The sequence below is a fragment of the Mirounga leonina genome, unplaced genomic scaffold (genome assembly GCF_011800145.1).
Source record: "Mirounga leonina isolate KUSES-001 unplaced genomic scaffold, KU_Mleo_1.0 Mir_170, whole genome shotgun sequence".
Classification (NCBI taxonomy): Eukaryota; Metazoa; Chordata; class Mammalia; order Carnivora; family Phocidae; genus Mirounga; species Mirounga leonina.
In genome coordinates, this window is record NW_023270433.1 from 4,733,460 (window position 1) to 4,751,623 (window position 18,164).

The 18,164-nt window shown below is 48.1% G+C and overlaps 1 protein-coding gene across 15 annotated transcripts in view; it reads left to right on the forward strand.

Annotated features, from left to right (window-relative positions):
- RAPGEF1 (Rap guanine nucleotide exchange factor 1) overlaps positions 1 to 18,164 on the forward strand; it is a 113,582-nt gene that overhangs the window by 52,726 nt on the left and 42,692 nt on the right. For all 15 annotated transcript variants that reach the window (XM_035015566.1, XM_035015568.1, XM_035015572.1 and 12 more), the window contains 5 exons: positions 3,343 to 3,499; positions 15,171 to 15,259; positions 15,947 to 16,099; positions 16,573 to 16,696; positions 17,135 to 17,318. In XM_035015566.1, the coding sequence (XP_034871457.1) occupies positions 3,343 to 3,499; positions 15,171 to 15,259; positions 15,947 to 16,099; positions 16,573 to 16,696; positions 17,135 to 17,318 (707 nt within the window). The remainder of the gene's footprint in view (positions 1 to 3,342; positions 3,500 to 15,170; positions 15,260 to 15,946; positions 16,100 to 16,572; positions 16,697 to 17,134; positions 17,319 to 18,164) is intronic.

An 18,164-nucleotide genomic window follows, 5' to 3' on the forward strand; every position in this document is an offset into this window, starting at 1 on the left:
TTGAGGTGGTTTAATGTTCATACAGCCCCGTGAGACTGAGCTTTTATGAACCGCTTTCAGAACTTGGCAGCAAAGTGCATAGTTTTCTTCTTCTGGGAGATAGTGCAAACAGCATCTTTATTTCCAAGAAGCTCTCTGCCCTGGGACTTCTGCCCTGGAGTCTCAGCTGACCCCTGCAGATTGTGCTCTTTGGGCCAGTTGGTGGCGGAGGATAAAACAGTGGTATGGCTGTGCCCTGCTACTGTCTTCACTTGTCCGAGCCATGCTGCTGTCCCAGAGGAGGACTACATCTCCCTGGTAGTTAGCCCTGAGCCCAGCTCATAGAAGGCCCAGCGCTGTTCTCCTTTGAGGGACTGTGCCTCACAGGATGCTAGGGTCAGATGTGTAGACAGCTTTTTATGCACTATTCTCCTGTACCACTACTCGTGAGATGGTCCCTACCACAGGAGAATTAGAATCTAGTAGAAAAAATCAACTTCCCCACGTGTGATAAGGCACAATTTTATGGTACCGAATGGAAGCTCTGTTGGGATTTGAAGGAGGGAGAGTTAGAGGAGAGCCCTATGGCCCAGTTAAACTTCCCGGAGCAGGAGATGCTGGGGCGGGGCGTGAAGGAAGGGTAGGAATTGGACCGGCTGTCGGGGCAGGGGAGAAGGAAAGCCAAGGAAGGGCCTTAGGCCGGCAGGGCACAGGGTGCTCCCAAAGGGAGGAGACGGTGATGGCCACTCTGGGGCATGGACCGAGGGGCCGCGGGGAGTCGGGGCTCAGGCACTGAGCTTCTTGGGGGGAGTCGAGAATGGATCAAGCCATAGCAGTGGTTTGGGGGCATTTTTTGTCTATGAGGATGTTTTATAGCTATTTTGTAGTTGACACACTAGCAATAAAATGTCTAGAACAATTTCCTAGAGGGAAGCAAACACCTGGTGGATGTGGCCATAAGGCACGGTGACTCTTTCCCCTGGTAGTCCTTTGGCTAATACCACTTCCAGGACTTTTCCTCCTGAAATTCTTGTAAAGCCAACTGATATTTTTCTTGGTCACCCTGGTATCTCCTCCTCGAAGTTTCCTCTTCGATTCCTTCCATCCTCTCATCCCTCCCAGTGCAGTTTGTAAGCTGGGAAGGTGTTTTCCTGTCTTCTGCTCAGAGCTTTCTCTGTGGGTTGGGTCCTAGCTGGAGGGGTCTTGGTCGCCCTCCCCTAGGGTGCTGGGACAGTGGAGGGCTGGCCTAAGAACAAGCAGCTGGGCTGCTGAGTGTGAGCAGTATGGGGAGGCTTCTCCCACATGGTGGAATGTCCAGAGACGTTTGAGAACAGGATCTGTGCTTGCCTTCAGTGTTGATGGCTTCACTCCGTTTCAGAAACAGACCAGCCACTGGTCCACTGGACACTGTCACAGTCCAGGACCCTCCTTTCTTTCTTAATGTCTTAGCCCCTGATACAGGAATATTCTGCTTCCAAGCTAATACTGTGAAGGGTGGCCACAGTTGCCGGCTTCTTCGGGTGCTTTCAGGGAAGCGTTACCATTCAGTGTAGGTAGAAATTAAGTATTACCGAGAAATGTCTCCCCCCACCCCTCCTTTTCAGCTGATCCTTGCCAGTAATTCAACAGTGTGATTGGCACTTTGGTGGAATCCCCCATGGGCGCTTTGGCAGAAGGCGGCAGTCTTTGTTCACAGAGGCCTCATCTGGCCCTGCCTGAAGGGGGTGGTGGGGGTGCTAGCAATGCACCCCCACCCCCGCAGGATGGCACCACCTCCCATCCGGCCCCCAGGGAAGACTGAGTTCTTGTCTCCCTCCCTCGACCCTCCTTCCAAGAGAGTGGGTCCAACACCAAGTACTTGTCACTCCTGTTACTCCATGAGGCAGCCAAGCCCTGGCTCTCTCGGGGCCCCTTTGGTAAACTGTTCTTGTATCTAATGGGACTCGAGGAGTTGGCTTTCATTCTTTTGGACTGTTCTATTTCTCCTGTTGGAACATGCACAGAGCGGAATGACTGGCTACATGGAAACTGTAGACGTCCTGGAAAAGTTTTTTCCTCCTTACCTGATTTTGAAGAACTTCTCACCAGAGCATTGTTTGGTTCAGGTTTTTATTTTAAATAGGTTTGTTTTTAGAACCTGGTTTTTTTTTTTTTTTTTTTTTAAGATTTTATTTATTTGTTTATTTGAGAGAGTGTGTAAGCACAAGGCGGGGAGGTGGGGTGGTGGGCAGAGGAGAGAGGGAGAAACAGGCTTCCCAACTGAGCAGGGAGTCTGATGCAGGGCTCGATCCCAGGACCCTGGGATCATGACCTGAGCCGAAGGCAGATGCTTAACCGACTGAGCCACCCAGGTGCCCTTTTAGAACCTGTTTTAAGGATATTTTACAATATTATATCTTTTTCTCAAAATTCTGTCTTTGGCTCCTAAATGTCTACCTCATTCTTTTTCTCCCCCCACTTTTTTTTTGAGTGGAGGAAGGGGCATCCCCCAAATTTTCCATAATTTTGCTCTTCTTTTATAATCAATAATATTTAAAATGGAAAAATAATCCTTTCCATAATTCCTAGAGATAATTATCTCTAGTTACTTAAAAATGTGTAGGAGATCTAAAAGGTCTACATTTGGGCCTCCCCTCCCCAGTCACTGAGGCATCCAGAAGTCTCCAGGCCTTGGGCTCTGCGTGTGTGGGCATCGTGGTGGGCAGTCGACGCCTCCCCCGCCACAGGCCTCCTTTCCTCTCAGCTGTCATCTTGAAATGCTCTTCATCAGTGCACTGCTCCATGAAGTTAGTGCAGAGGCTGATGAAGCTGAGCCCGTGTTAGAAGGACTTCTAGTCAGTTATAGATCTGTCAGAGCTCGTGTTTAGAGGCTGTTTCGCTAAAGGATCCTGCCTGCTAAAATTCTGCAAACCCATTGGCTCCTTGTGACACATTTACCATGTTAGTCTGATCGAAAACAAGAAGTGTACGGTGCTTTGACCAATGATGAGTGGCAAGGAGGAGTGGAAGATGGGCCATTCCTTGACAGAGGCCAGAATCTTGCAGGGGGTGTGAAGTTTGAAGGAGTATAAAAACTATGATGGAATTTTTATATGTTCTATTTGGGAAATGAAAAAAAAATTTAGAACAGACTAGGATATAAAGCTCTATACAGTGTTTGTGGGATGTAAGGACATAGGTTCGGGTGGTGGGGGGTTGTGTTATCAGAAAGGGAGGGGGTGTGGCGCTTACAGAAAGATTGAGAAACATGCCCTCATCACCGAGAAGCTGGTTCTGTACTAAACAGTTGCTTCATAATGTAAAATTCCATTATGGTCGTGCTGTAGATGTTTAACTTTCTTTACAAACTCTTCTCTCCCCCAGCTCAGCCCTCTCCTCCTGCTATAACCGAGTGTACCAAAGTCTCGCCAACCTCATCCGTTGGTCTGACCAAGTGATGCTAGAAGGTGTGAACTCAGAAGATAAAGAGACGGTGACAACCGTGAAGGGGGTCATCAAGGCTGTGTTGGACGGAGTGAAGGTAGGATGCAGGTGCCAGGCAGCCTCCCTGCTGGGCGTCTGTCACACAAGACCTTGTTCGCGAACCGGACACATTAGAGTGAATGTCTTCCAGCATCTCTGGTGTGGGTGCGCTGCTCTGTCCCATAGCCATTTATTTCTCTCTGGTACAGATGGCTCTTATAGCAGTAGAAGCCTTGGGAGTGCTCATCTCCATAGCTGGAAAAGCTGCCAGAAGCAGTCAGCCTTTATTGAGCACGTATTAAATCAGTGAGTCTTTATATTACAGCCTTGGCTGTGTGTGCTCCTCCGACAAAATGCGGAGGAGACTGTGCACGGACTTAGCAAAATTCTCAGCAAGTCAGTCTCTACCTTTTCATGTTACAAGAACTTCTGGGATTCTCGGTAGAGAAGCGGGATTGAAGTGAGTAAGAAATGAAACTGTCTGGATTTGAAATCCTTGACACAGTCTGTGACTTTACTAGCCAGGGAAGTTGGAAACAACATGATGGGAAATTGTGAATCATAGTTAAGGTAGGAGGCGAAGGCCATAGAGGGTCTGGAATTGGGGTCCATGGGACAAACTCTGATTTAGAGACAGTAAGCCCTAGTGGGTGAAGAGCAAGGCAGAATATAAGCAATATAAGCAATGGAAGTGGGTGAGGGCCTTTGGGTCAGGATTAGGGCTGTGAGCAGTGGGAAAGTAGAGACCCTGCTATTGTGTGAGGCTGTATTATGTAGTGGAAAGAGGGCTAGTCTGGGGCCTGGCTAGGTTTGAATCCTAGGTTCACTACTTACTAGTCTGTGAACTTGAGCAATTTGCTCAATCAAAGGCTCTGTGCCTTAATTAACTCATCTATAAAATGGGTATAATAATAGTGCCATATATCCTAGGGTTGTGGGAAGTATTAGTTTCTACATATAACGCTTTTAGAACAAAGCCAGCCACATTGTAAGCACTCAGACTTTAGCTGCTGTTTTTTACTAATTTTGTGGTGCTAGGTATATGCTTTAGAAACTACTCTCTTGGCTTGGGGGAATTAAAACAAAACAAAAACAGCTGTGTCATCCTCCTTTCTACCCCCTTCAGTCCAAAACTGTAGCTGAGGTACGTAAAAAATTCCTTCTCCACTCAACCATGCTGTCAGATTCCTAAAAGCTGCCTCCTTGGATTGCCATCCCCCGGAAGTTCTGGAGAGTATTATGTAGACTAAGGACCCCCTACATGGTAAAAACTACAGGGGGAAGGGCTAAGAAAGCATTGCTTAACGTTATGAATTGCTCCAGAATGAATTGTGTCAGTTGGGGAAGTCTTGGCGGCTCCCTGCCTCCCGCACCAGGTCAGTAGCTGCCGCGTCTGCTGAGGGCCTCGTGGAGTTCATTTAGAGGGAGGCGTGGCCAGGTGGCACCAAGTCTCCTCTGATGGCTCAGGTTCTCTTCATTCCCCAAAATTTATTCGGTCCTCTATCCTCTGTTTTCGCCAGTGAGACTTAAGGGTATAGCCCAGAGTGGCTGTCATGCAAGACCTTTGTCACTTTCCGGATTTTGGAGTGCAGTCATACACATTATCCCATTCGATCTTCCCTGCAGCTCTTCGGGGTCGGCAGGGCAGAATGAGACGTGACCTGGGTCCACACTTCATCAGCAGAGTGTGTAGAGTTGTGGCTCACCCACCCCTGGCTCTTCCTGCCCAGGCTTCTGGAAATGTTGTTACTGAAAATTGTTATTCTGCAGGTGACATTGTTCAGGTTTCCTTCTGCCAGATTGTAATGAGATGTTCGAAACAAGTTAGAATGCCCAAAACAGACGAGATGGAGTTTCTATGTGTAGAGCTTTGTCACGTTCCCAAGCCAGTTTCCATTATGGAATCATTAAAGCACCATGGTGTCCATTGAAAGACATGTCTGAAAGAAATATTTCTCTGATTTTTCAAATTGACCAGTGAGAGAGAGGGGGAGAGAGAGAAACTGACAGATTATGAACCCATCCGTGTCTGGAAACCAATAATTTTTCCTCAATTATTTTTAAAATACTTGACCCGGAACGAAGACTTCCTAGGTGATGAGCTCTGTGAATTCAGTTCCGTTTCATTTACTCAGGAAGCATTTATGGAGACCCGCCTGTGTGCCAGACAGTGTGATGGCATTGGGAATATAGTGGTAAAGCTCATACTGTCCCAGACCCGATGCAGCTTATAATTGAAAGAGGGAAAAGGACAACAGAGTTTGTAATCTGTAATTATACCTGGGTCGAGGGTTATAAAAGAAAAATGGCACGTGGTCTTCCTTGGCTGTTTGGGTGACCTTCCCTTTTCAGGGTGGTCCGAGACTCTTCCCTGAGAGAGAGACAGGCCAAAGCCAGAGGGGTGTGCAGGAGTTGGCCTATTCTTGGAAGCTTTTAGTAGTTGGAATCAGTCCAGACACTGGGCTGTTGGGCCCTCATAGTAACAATAGCTGACACTTCTTCCCTCTTCTTGCCCGTAACAGCTCTGAAGGTGGGCGCAGTTGCCCCTTCACAGGTGTGGGAACAGGCTCGGGCAGACAGTCATCAGGGGCAAGGTGGTGCCTTGCACCCAGGCCTGCTGGACCCCAGGCCCTGTGCTCTCCCCGTCACCCTCAGCCGCCTCGCCTCCCACGTGAGGGGCCGACCGTGCGCCTGCCTCCACGCTGGCTGGCCTCCAGCTGCTCTCCCGGTGTCCCCATCAGGCTGAGCACACCTTATAAGCCTGTGTCCTGGTGCTGTGCGAGCCTCAGTTGGCTGGGAGGGACAGGGCCATACAGAAGTAAAATAGATTTGTGAGGATGTCGTCATCCCATTTGTAGGAGAAATGTTGGCATGTTCCTTTAAACTGAGTCACCGTCTTTCAAGTAACTCAGTTGGTAAATGGAATTCTTTCTTTTGAAAGGTTGAACAAGTGTTTTAAAACCGGATTACTTTATTTAGTACCTTTTATTATTTAAAGGTCTGCATAAATGTCACTTGTTAGCTCTGTAACCTTGGGCAAGTTACTTCTGTGAGTTTCAAGTAGGTTTTACAATATTTACTCTGAAGAAATGAAGAAAGATTAAGTAAGATAATATATATAAAGTACCTGGTAAGTGCGAGGTGCCCAGTAAACTGTGGGTAAGTACTGTTAACCATGGAAATGTTCATACCCAGGATGGCTCACATTTAGCAATTCTTGATGGGTGGTTGTGGCTCTTCTCCACTCATCTCATGTCAAAAAACAGACCTGTTATTATCTGATCTGGCCCAGGCAGGTGCTCTACTCACGGCCCTAAAGTTCAGAGAGGGTGGTGACTCCCCAAGGAAGGAATGTGAAGGCCCTAACTTTCCCGAGCACCTGGCTATTGGGAGCCAGGCTCCTCAGGCTCCAGCGGGTAACCCGGGTTGTCCTTTTGCAACCAGCGCCCCAGCTGTCCCCACCTTTGCCATCTAAATGTCAGCCTCTCTTCTTACCTCAGTTGCACAGTCTCTTACCCACCTCCCTGGGCTCCGCTTTGCCCTCTTTGCAGACCTTCCAGGGATGTTGGTTCTCAGACCTAGAGCCTCTTCCCCTGACCTCCAGCTCCTCCCCCCCCCCCAAAAAAAAACAATTTACACTCACACTTTTATTTTTTAAACATTCTCATGCAGACAGCCTTGGGGGAAAATGTGGAATACCTGCAGTTCTGTCATTTAACCATTACCACCCAAAATTGGGCTTGTGTACCATGCCAGACTCCCTTCGTACATGTTAACCTAAAAAATAAAACAGCCAGTTATTTTACCAGCAAAATGGGTTTATTTGGGAATAGCAGAGACTTGGGACATGCAAGCTATGGCAAAACCACAGGCAAGTCCAACAAAGAAAGGAGAGGAGAGTGGTTTTATGGAGAAGGCAGAAGAGGTTGGGAGGGGCTGTCCTAAACCGAAGTCCACTGGAGAAAAGCAGGAGTTCAGGGCGAGGGTGGGTCCTCACTGGCTGAGTTGCTGGGGTCGTGGATTTCTCGTTGGAGAAGCAGCGTCCGTCCTTCCCTGTTGGGTCTGTAGTCATGATTCCCTCCTGTGGCGGGGGCCTCTGCTGGGGTCTCTAAGTGATGGTTCTTCCTGGGATTGATGGTAGTAGTGTGGTTCCCCTTTCTGGCCTCCCAGCTCCACTTTAGTGGGGTTTCCCTTTATCAGTTTTCACTTACAACAGGAATATTTTGAAAGAAATATTTTTCTGACTCAGTTAGGATTAGGTTTGACTATAAGAAAATCCAAAATAATACTGGTTTTTAAAAGATAAAACTTTATTTCTACTTTATTTCTCCTTCATGTACAAGAAGTTCATAGATAGGCAGTCTGAGGCTAATGACATTTTCATACAGTGGTCAGGGATGTGGTGTTCTCCCCTCTTGCTTTCCTGCCATCCTTAGCACATGAATTCCACCTCACTGTCCAGAATGACTGCTCAGTCTCCCATGACTACATTCCAGCCACGAGGAGGAAGAGTAAGAGGGTGTGCCTTCTCCGTTTAAGGATGCTTCCTCAAAGTCCTCTCAAAACTCACTCACATTTTATTGACCAGACTTTGGTCACATGCCCAGCTGAAATTCTATTAATAAGGGAGAACAGGTAGTGTGGGGCAACTAGCGGTCTCTGCCACACTGACATCTCAAATAAGCCATCTCTTTTATTCCTCATTCAGCCTATTTTACATTTTTTGATGAAAAACTTTAAACATTTGCAAAGAAAAGAACAGTACAGTGAAGCCCCGTCAGAGAGCTTCCACAGGTGTCTGCTCATGGCCAGTCTTCTTCTCTACATCTGCCCCCTCCCCTGCGCCATGGGAAGCAAACCCCAGACGTCTGTCCTTTCATCTGTAAATGCCTTAGTGCATAGCTCTAGGACAAGGCAAGCTTTTTCTGTGAGGGGCCAGGTAGTAAATATTTGAAGTCTCTCAGGCTACAGGTGATTTCTGCTGCATATTGGTCTCTGTTGCATATTCTTAGTTGTTTGTTTGATTATTTTAATTTTTAAAAGATTTTATTTATTTGAGAGAGAATGAGTGGGGGGAGGGGCAGAGGGAGGAGGCCAGAAGCAGACTCCCTGCCTGCCGAGCACAGAGCCTGAAGGGGGCCTGGGGGGCTTGATCCAGGATCCTGAGATCATGACCTGAGCCGAAATCAAGAGCCGGACCCTTAACCAGCTGAGCCACTCTGGTGCCTCCTTAACAAAGCATTCTTACCTTGAGGGCCTTCCAGAAAGCAAGCCCTGGGCTGGGCCTGGCCTGCACACAGTGTGTAGTTTTCTGCCTAATAAAGTTCATACACTTGGGGCGCCTGGGTGGCTCAGGTGGTTAAGCGTCTGCCTTTGGCTTGGGTCATAATCTCAGGGTCCTGGGATCAAGTCCCAAGTCAGGCTCTCTGCTCAGTGGGGAGTGTGCTCCTTCCTCTCCCTCTGTGCTCTCCCATCTCTCTCTCTCTCAAATAAATAAAGTGAAAAAAAAAATAAAGCTCATACCCTTACTAGTTCATCAGTTGTGTCTAAAGATCCCTTTTCTCTGTGTTTTTGTCCTTGCAGCTTAATTTGTTTTTTTTAGAAGGGGTTGGTTACTGCTGCTGAAAGTCTCCCACATTCTGGATTATGCTGATGACCTCTGTGCCGTGTTGTTCAGTATGTTCCTCTGTCCCTTGAATTTCCTGTAAAACTAGAGGCTGCATCAGATTCGGGTTTTCATGTTTTGGATCCTCCCTAGGTGCCGCCCCTCACCTCCATCAAGAGGCATCTTTCCCTTTTAGATGTTAGTAGCCACTGATGATTATTGCCGAGATCCATTAATTGATTAGGGGTTGCAAAATGATGCCATTCTAATTCTTTGTGCCATTCTTTCATCATTACTCAGCTGGGATGCACTTAAATGGCAGACTTGCCGTGTCAATTTGTGGTTATCCTGAGTTCTAATTCTTGGACAAAAGGCAGGATCAGTGCTTAATTCCATCCCTTATTTACCAGTTATCGAAATAGTGTTTCCTAACATCCTTTAACATGACCAGCGAAGTGAGGTTTTTCAGATATGATTTTGTACCCATGGCTGTGACTGGGCCGGTCATGTTCCCGTCCACTGCGGCTGTCACTCTTCCTGAGGACCAGGCCCCATCTTGGGCCACTGAAGACATCTTCAGGCTGTTTCCTGAGTTCCCTGTGACATGACCCTAGAGGTCTTTGGTAGTTCTCTTACCTTTTGGTATGAAAAGATATTCCAGGCCCCTCTGATGCTTACTTTCCTTGGACGTGGTGGTGGTGGCGGTGGTGGGAAACAGCTTTATTGAGATCTGATTCCCACACCATAGAATTCGCTCACTTACAATGTACAATATAGTGATTTTTTTTTTTAGTGTATTCACAGATTGTACAGCCATCACCACAGTCAATTTTAGAACATTTTCATCACCTCAGGTAACCTCATATCGTTTGTGTTCTCCCCATACGCTCTCCCCTCCATTTTTTTCCATCCCCCCGGCCACTGGTGTACTTTCTGTCTTATAGATTCGCCTGTTCTGGACGTTTCATCTAAATGGAATCGTATCCTCTGTGGCCTCTTGTGAGCAGCTCCTGTCAGTGTAATGGTTTCAGACTTCACCCATGTTAGAGCATGTATTCTTTTTATTGCCAAATAATATTCCACTGTGTGGTATGCCACGTATTGTTTATTCGTGGACATCTGGATGTCTGAGTAGTTTCCACCTTTTGGCAAAATAGGAGTAATGCTGCCGTGAGCACTTCTCCCACACACGGCTTCGTGTGGACGTGTATCTTCCTCTCTGTTGGTTGTGTACCTAGGAGCGCGGGTGCCGGGCCCTACAGTACCTCTGCGTTCGAGCTTGTGTTTTCTAAAGCAGCTGCGTCATCTAACATCCCCACCAGCAGCGTCTGCAGGTTCCAGCTGCTCTAGCTCCTCCACCTCCTCGCAGCTCCCACGTGCCTCTTCAATGCAGCCACCTCAGGGGGCATGAAGTGGGGTCTCACGGTGGTTTGGATCTGCACTTCCCTGAGGGCTAATGATGTCGAGTCTCTTCGTGTGCTCCTTGGCCATTTATATATCTCTTTGGAGGAATGTCTGTTCGAATCCTTTGCCCAGTTTTTAATTGGGTTGTCTTTTTATTATTGAGTTATACGGCATCTTGTCCATTTCTTACCATGGAACTGGAATCAGCCATTCCTTAAAGGAGCCCTGGTTCCCTTTGCTGGGAAATGGTGTTTAGAGACCCCAATGAGGGCCGACATTCTCGTCGCTACTGCTTGGTCACACAGTTTCTCTAAGACGAAACACATCTGGAGTTTTTACTAGTACTTCCAACTCACATTCGGGACCGCCGGGGTTTTCACTTAACCTCCTCAGACCTGTCTTTTTTTTTTGAAGATTTTATTTATTTATTTGACAGAGCAAGAGAGCACAAGCAGGGGGAAAAGTAGAGGAAGAGAGAGAGGCAGGCTCCCCACCGAGCAGGGAGCCCGATGCGGGGCTCGATCCCAGGACCCCAGGATCACGACCTGAGCTGAAGGCAGATGCTTAACCATCTGAGCCACCCAGGCACCCCTCATCAAACCTGTGTCTTAATTTTTTTCCTCCCACACTGAATTTGAGGTCCCCTCTGGCTGCCTTGTCTTTAGACCGCTGGGGGCATGCCCGTCAGGGCCCTGTGGCTGGACCGAACCGCCGAGAGCTGACTTCAGGAGTCACTCACCACCTTGCCTATGGAGCACTGCCTGTTCCTGACTGCGGGAGAAGGCGGACACTTCCTCTGCTCTCTTGCTGCCTCATGCCCCTCACACTTTGGATGTGGGTGGGAAGGTTCCTTTCTGTCACCATAAAAAAGCTGGACAGCCCTGTGATTTCATTCCGCTGCTTCAGTACAGGGAAGTCCCCACTGGTGGCCACATTCAGTGTACTTAGTGAAGGGGACTTGTCTTCGAGCAAGCTCATCGGTAGAGGGACCATGTCATGGCCTGAACCCAGAATTCTCGCGGGGCCAAAGAGTGACAGAGGATAGCGAGGAGACAGGATGAGGTGGGGGCTGGCACGGCAGGCCCTCGGTTGTAGGATGGTCCGCATTTCAGTTACAGTGCGTGGGAACCTGGAGGACATCGGCCATGGTGTGGTGTCCTTGTGGTGGGGGCAGCATGGCAGTGAGTCTTACGACGTGAGTGCCCAAGGGCACATCTCATAAGGAGCCCTTTCTTGTGCCGCCCGTGTCTTCCCTGCCAGACGGGAGCTCTGTCTTAGAGCCAAGGAGAAGCCGGGAGCAGATGGGACAGTTCTTCTCCCACTTGAGCACCACAGCTCATACTTTGACTTGATGAAGGTCATTTAAGATGGAAACATCCCTGTGATCATTTTCAGTGTGAATAAAATGAGCACCGAAATAAGTGTGATGCACTTAGATACCTTTCCAAATACCTTTTGGCTTTTGAAACTGCTTTTCAGTGACCTGGCAGCTGAGTCTGGCTTACAGTCACCGACGTGGACACAGTCAGGTGCCACCTTGCCCAGTCCTTTCAAAGCCTGTGCCTCACGAGGACTGCAGAGTCTGACGTGCCCGTTAGCAGGAGGATCCGGGCTCCTGCCAAGTTACAGATGGTCAGCTTTGAAAGAGATTAGGGTCGCTGGCACAAGAGCCAGGTATGTGCACCTTCTTAGGGTTCTCTTCCGTCTCACTGTTCGGCCTGGGAGGCCGGTGGGGGTAGAAAGCTGCCTGCCCCTTTTACACCCTCTGCAGGCCAAGGCCAGCGCTCCAGTGCAAGGGGGTTACTGCAGTCGTGTCGTCGTCTTGGAATTCGGGCACACGCCTGCACATATGTGCCTGTCATTCCGTGACTCTTGGGCCATTGCTCACTAGTTGAGTTCACACAGCTGCCTCTCCAGAAAGATGACATTCTAATTATAATTGCTCGTGAATCAGTGAAGAATTAGTGGAATTTTTTTCCTACGTCAGCAGATGCAAATATGCACACTTCTCTCTGTTCTTTGGTCCCACTTGTAGAGAAGAGGGAGCATGGATGCGCGCCTTCCAGGACACTCTGGTCTGGCCCTCTGACCCTCTGATTCTGTGATGCTCTTCCGTGCAGCCGGCTGACGAGCTGCCTCCCCCACCCTCCCACTATCTGCTGTCTTTCCTCAGCACTTTGTCTCCCGTCTTTCTGTCTTAGCCTGTCCGTAATCACCAGCTAGGTAGCTAGTCTTTAACTCTCCATGAGATCTCATTTAACTTCTAAATTGTGGTAACAGGAACATATGAACATTCTCCTTTCTTCTTCTAGCACTTGACTCTTAGAGATCTTACTTCTCTCTGTTTCTCCAAGAAAGGCATTGGCTGTCACAGGGTGGGGGGGTGGCACTGATTCCGACTGTACTGTGTATGCCTTTGGTTGTATTTTCTTTTTAATTAGCATTTCAGAAGTAATACGTGTTCACCGTAGAACATTCACAAGAGGGGCGCCTGGGTGGCTCAGTCGTTAAGTGTCTGCCTTCGGCTCAGGTCATGATCCCGGTGTCCTGGGATCGAGCCCCGCATCAGGCTCCCTGCTCCACGGGAAGCCTGCTTCTCCCTCTCCCACTCCCCCTGCTTGTGTTCCCTTTCTGTCAAATAAATAAATAAAATCTTTAAAAAAAAAATTCACAAGAAAATAAGGGGTGTTTTATAGCCGTAGTTTTTTTCTAGGCATGTATTCTTGGTTCCATTTCATTTCCAGAACATACTACACGCACACACACACACACACACAGACACACACACACACGCCAGTGTACCACCTGGGGCTATGTTTCTCACTCACATTGTATTATGTTGTCTTTCCATGCTATCATATGTTCTCATGAGTTTGTTTTTTATTGGCAATGTAATGATCTGTTGTTTGGTTCTATCATAATTTACATAATCAGTTCCTGGTATTAACTGTTCAATTATGGAGTCCTGAGTAGTCTAATTTTATCTATTACATATAATGCCGTGATGACCATCCTTTGTAGCTTATTTTTTGCATACGTCTGTGACCTTTTCCCTGGACTAAATTATTATAAAAAGACAGATATTTAACTTGGACACATACTGACAAATCATCCAAAAAGGCTGTTCAAAGCATTACTCCCACCCACTGTGTCTGGAAGGTTCTGTCTTATCACCATCAAAGCTGGAGAGCCTCTGATTACTGAGCACTGGTGTGTACATTTGTGAGTTTCCTCTTAGTTTTAGTTTTGGTGTGTTCATCCTTTTTCTAGTTTTCGTGTTTCTGAAAGAATCCTTGCTCTAGGGAGGATGTTAACTCTGTTGTTACTCTCTACGTTGTGATTCCTGTGTGTGGCATTTTGAGTTTGGAGAGGCTTTGTTTGCAGTCTGATTTAGGGACATGTTGCTGTTGCTCATTTATGCCCATTGCTGCCTCCTCTGCAACTTTAGAAATAGTCTTGCTGGCAGCTGAAACCACCCCTCTCCCCTACACAAGTAGGTCCTATCCAGATGCCCATCAACGGATAAGAGAATGGATAAGGAAAGGGAGGTTTGTCCATGTGTTGGAATACAGCTCAGCAATGAAAAGGAGCAAACTGCTCGTGGTCTGTCACCTCGTGGTGGCACCAGGATCATGCACACAAAAACATGAATTGTCATACTGAGCAAAAGAGGGTGAACAGAATGGTGACAGCGAGTGGGGCTGTGGAGGCTGGGGGAAGTGAGAGGGACTGGTAACGGGGATGGTTTCTTTTGTAGGGGAGGCAGAGCTGTAAAAGCAGCTGCGCTGGTGTGGCTCAACTCCTGAGCAGACAAAAGCCGTCGGGCTGTCCACAGTCAGTGGCTGGATTTTGTGGCATGGGAAGTAGATGTCCATAACGCTATTCAGAGAAAGATGGGTGCAGAAGAGTGCATATTGCAGTGGTCCCATTTATATCGAGTTCTAGGCAAAAGTCATCTAAGAAATACAAGTGAAACAATACTGGGGTGGGCAGGTGGACCAGAGAGCGATGGAAATGTTCAGTATTTTTTGAGTGGTGCGTACACGGGGATTTGTGATCATCAGAACCCATCCAACTGGGGGAAAATGCATTCTAATTGGGGAAAAAAAGTAGGTCCTGATCTTTTTTCTTTTTTTTCTATATAAAAAAATGTATTTTCGTAAGTCATGTCTCTGCTGAGTGATATGCCGTTAACTTTCTGTCTGTTGACAAAGATGCCAACCAGTCATCCCCGTATGCCAGCTGCCGCCACACCCAGCACCAGCTCACTGGAAAACCACCTTCCCCACGCCAGAGGTTTGCTCGTTAGCATAGGCAGCGTTCCTGCACATTATAGAACGCAGTGGCTTTTAAGAACTAAAGAGGAGTTCTCCCCTCCACCCCAAACTGGGAATCGGTTCCACTGGAACTTAATTTGTATATTGAACTTAGTCATTTTGAGACTGTGGGGTTCATCATTTCCCCTTCCAAGAGGAAGTGCCATTTTGCATTTGAAACTGCTCAACATGCTATGAAGGCATCTTTGGAGGGTAGGGGACATTTTGAGAAGTCATGCAGCTCATCTAAGTCAAATAATACTTGCATTTCTGGTGTGCGGAAAATGTGTAGGCACAAAAAGAGATGAGGTGGTGGGGAGAAACAAGTGACCTACCTTGTGGTGAAAACCAAGCAGCAAGGAGCTTTCTTAGCACCTCTGACTTCTCTCTTGTGTGGGGTCTAGGAGCTGGTCAGACTAACCATCGAGAAGCAGGGGCATCCGTCTCCAACCAGCCCAGTGAAACCCAGTTCCCCAGCCTGCAAACCCGATGGGTGAGTTCTGACTAAACCCTCCAGTCACTGGAGAAAGAATGGGAGCCAAGCAGGGAGGCTGTTTAAGGCCTGCATTCCTTTCTCAGTGACTTCTGGGCGAGTACCTGTATTACTTTAAAGTGTGTATAGCTCACCCACGTTTTGAAGTGTTGCCTGATCTCAAGGTTAACAGTCAGTGTGACTCTCAGGATACCATGTGAGCGTTCACGTGACCCACACCTGCACTTCTCCAGAGCAACTGCCTTTCATCATTGGAAAGAACTTTGAAGGGTTGGGTTTGGGGGATTTGGCTTGAGAGCTTTGAGCTTTATCAAGAAAGTAAACTGAGGGCAATGTGGACAGTTCTAAGGCCTTGCAACAAGTTCTACTGCAAGCCCCTAGACAAAATATGAAACATAAATTTGGAGCATTTAGAGAGCCTTTAGATCATGTAGCCTGAAGTTTCCTCTTACAGACAAGGAAACTGAGATGCGGTCGGGGGACTTGACCAGGCTCCCGCTGTGTGTTGGTGATCAGTCCAGACTTGAAACCCCATCCCTGCCCGTGGAGCTCCAGGCATAGTGTCCAGGGCTCCTGCTTCTCAGCCTGGTGCCCCCCATCATTCCCATGCCCTGGTGCCCTTCTGCCCCTCCCAGGACCTGTGTGTGCTCTGTAACCTTCTGTAATCCCAAGTTTTTCTCTCTCCAGCCAGTCTGAGCTCCCCCTGACAGATCGAGAGATGGAGATTCTAAACAAGACAACTGGCCTTTCCCAGTCAGCCGAGCTTCTCCCAGACTCTACAGATGAGGAGGTCGCACCCCCCAAGCCCCCCTTACCTGGCATTCGGGTGGTTGATAACAGGTAATTTTTATTTTTCTGGCACCCTCTTCTACTTAAGATATAATCTGATGAAAGGATGGTAGATGAACCAAAGTGAAGATGGTGCCATTAGGGTAAGAACTTCAAACCCAGCCCCCTCGCTCTTTGGAAGGCTTGCAGTCTTGATCTTCCTTGGGCAGGGCATCTCTGGAGGATGTGAGCCTGGCCCCAGTAACTTCCCTTGCCACACGCTCCGAGAACTCCCAGTGGAGAGCCTTTTAGGCTCAGTACAATTTATGATATGGAAGGAAAAAAAAGGATTTTTCTGATTTTTGGTTTTTTGGCATTGGTAGGTTTTATTTTGGCAGCGGTGGAGTGGGACAGGAGTTGAAAGTGTGAAAAGTAGGTGTGAAGTGTCTGATAATGAAAGAATCCCACATTCTATACCCTAATACCTTTTTAAAAAGCTTTTGTTTGGGTCATTCGGTTTGATAGGATTTCTTGATCTATTTCAGTCCTCCACCAGCATTGCCACCGAAGAAAAGACAGTCAGCTCCATCCCCGACCCGAGTGGCTGTCGTTGCCCCCATGAGTCGAGCCACCAGTGGCTCCAGTTTGCCCGTTGGAATTAATAGGCAGGTAATGTAGCCCCATCTGGCAAGGCAGAGGAAGGCTTTGGGTTTGGGAACTTTAATCGTGAAGCTAAAAGAAACCCAGTGGTCTTCAGCCGCTGGCAATGAGAGGATCATTCCTTCTCTGGACAGGACTAGAGGACCTGGCAGAAGTTCCCACATGGGGGAGGGGGCAGGGGTTGAGAGGCTGGAGCTGAGGAGTGTCTCCTGAGGACATCTGAGCCTGGCCCCAGGGCCCTCGCTTTTCACAGTCCCAGCACTCGGAAAGGCTTCTTTCTCGGAAGTCACAGACTTGGCTTTTTATTGCTTACATCAAAGATGGGCCTTTCCAACCAGTTTCTGAGCTTCGCAGTCTCCTCTAAGTCAACGCACTGATCCCTCTCCCCTGGGCTCTGCCACCGTTTCTCAGAAGTGACTTGGGCTTGTTTTTATTTTTCCACCCGAGGATTTTGACGTGGACTGTTACACACAAAGGCGACTCTCAGGAGGCAGCCACTCGTACGGCGGAGAGTCGCCCCGCCTGTCCCCCTGCAGCAGCATAGGCAAGCTCAGCAAGTCAGACGAGCAGCTGTCCTCTCTGGACAGGGACAGCGGCCAGTGCTCCCGGAACACAAGCTGTGAAACACTAGGTGAGCGCCGGGCATCTTGGTCACACCTCCTGTCTCATCCTTTCTTGGTGGCTGCTTTGGGATCACACAGGGAGGCCAGTCACCGGTCATTCGGCCCTGGCCAAGTCATTCAGAGTCTGTTTCGTCATCTGTAGAGTGAGGGGACCAATATCCACCTCTCTCAAGGAGGTCGCAAGTTTGAGTGAAATAACCATGTGCATCCACATAGGAGATGCTCAGATGGCAGCTGTTGTTACGGTTAATCTGTCAGTTTGCAGTTTGACTCCCTTGGCCAACAGGAAGAGCCATCTGTGCTCAGAGCTGTAGGTGAAGGAGAGAGCCCCTGACAGAGGGTGAAGGCAAGCGAGCAGCGCGTGCTGACCTCCTGGTTGGCGCGGGATGCGTGCCGTGGGGGCCGGAGGGAAGTCTGAAAGGTAGCTTGGCAGGAAGTCTCAAGAGCATTAAGCTGTTCCTGTCCCGTGAGCTAGACATTCCACTTCGAGACTTTATCTTAATCAGAAATTTATAGCAGGATTTCTATACAAGGACGTTAATCTCAGCATCACTGGGAGTCGTGGTAAACTGGAGACTCAGTGGTAGGAAATCTGAGGAGTTGTACATCCGCTTGGTGGAATAACGTCAGTCACGATACATTGATCAATGGACGAAATCCAAGACCCCTGACATAGTATTTTTCTCAGTTGGGTTTTTAAAAAAAAAAGAATCCTAAGGGGAAAAAAGACTTTTATGGAAATACATTAAAATGTAAACCGATTATAGTTAAATTATGGGATTGTGGATGATTTTTATTTTCTTGATTTTTTTTTGGCCACATTTTCTACAGTGGTCACACATTTTTCTTTTTTA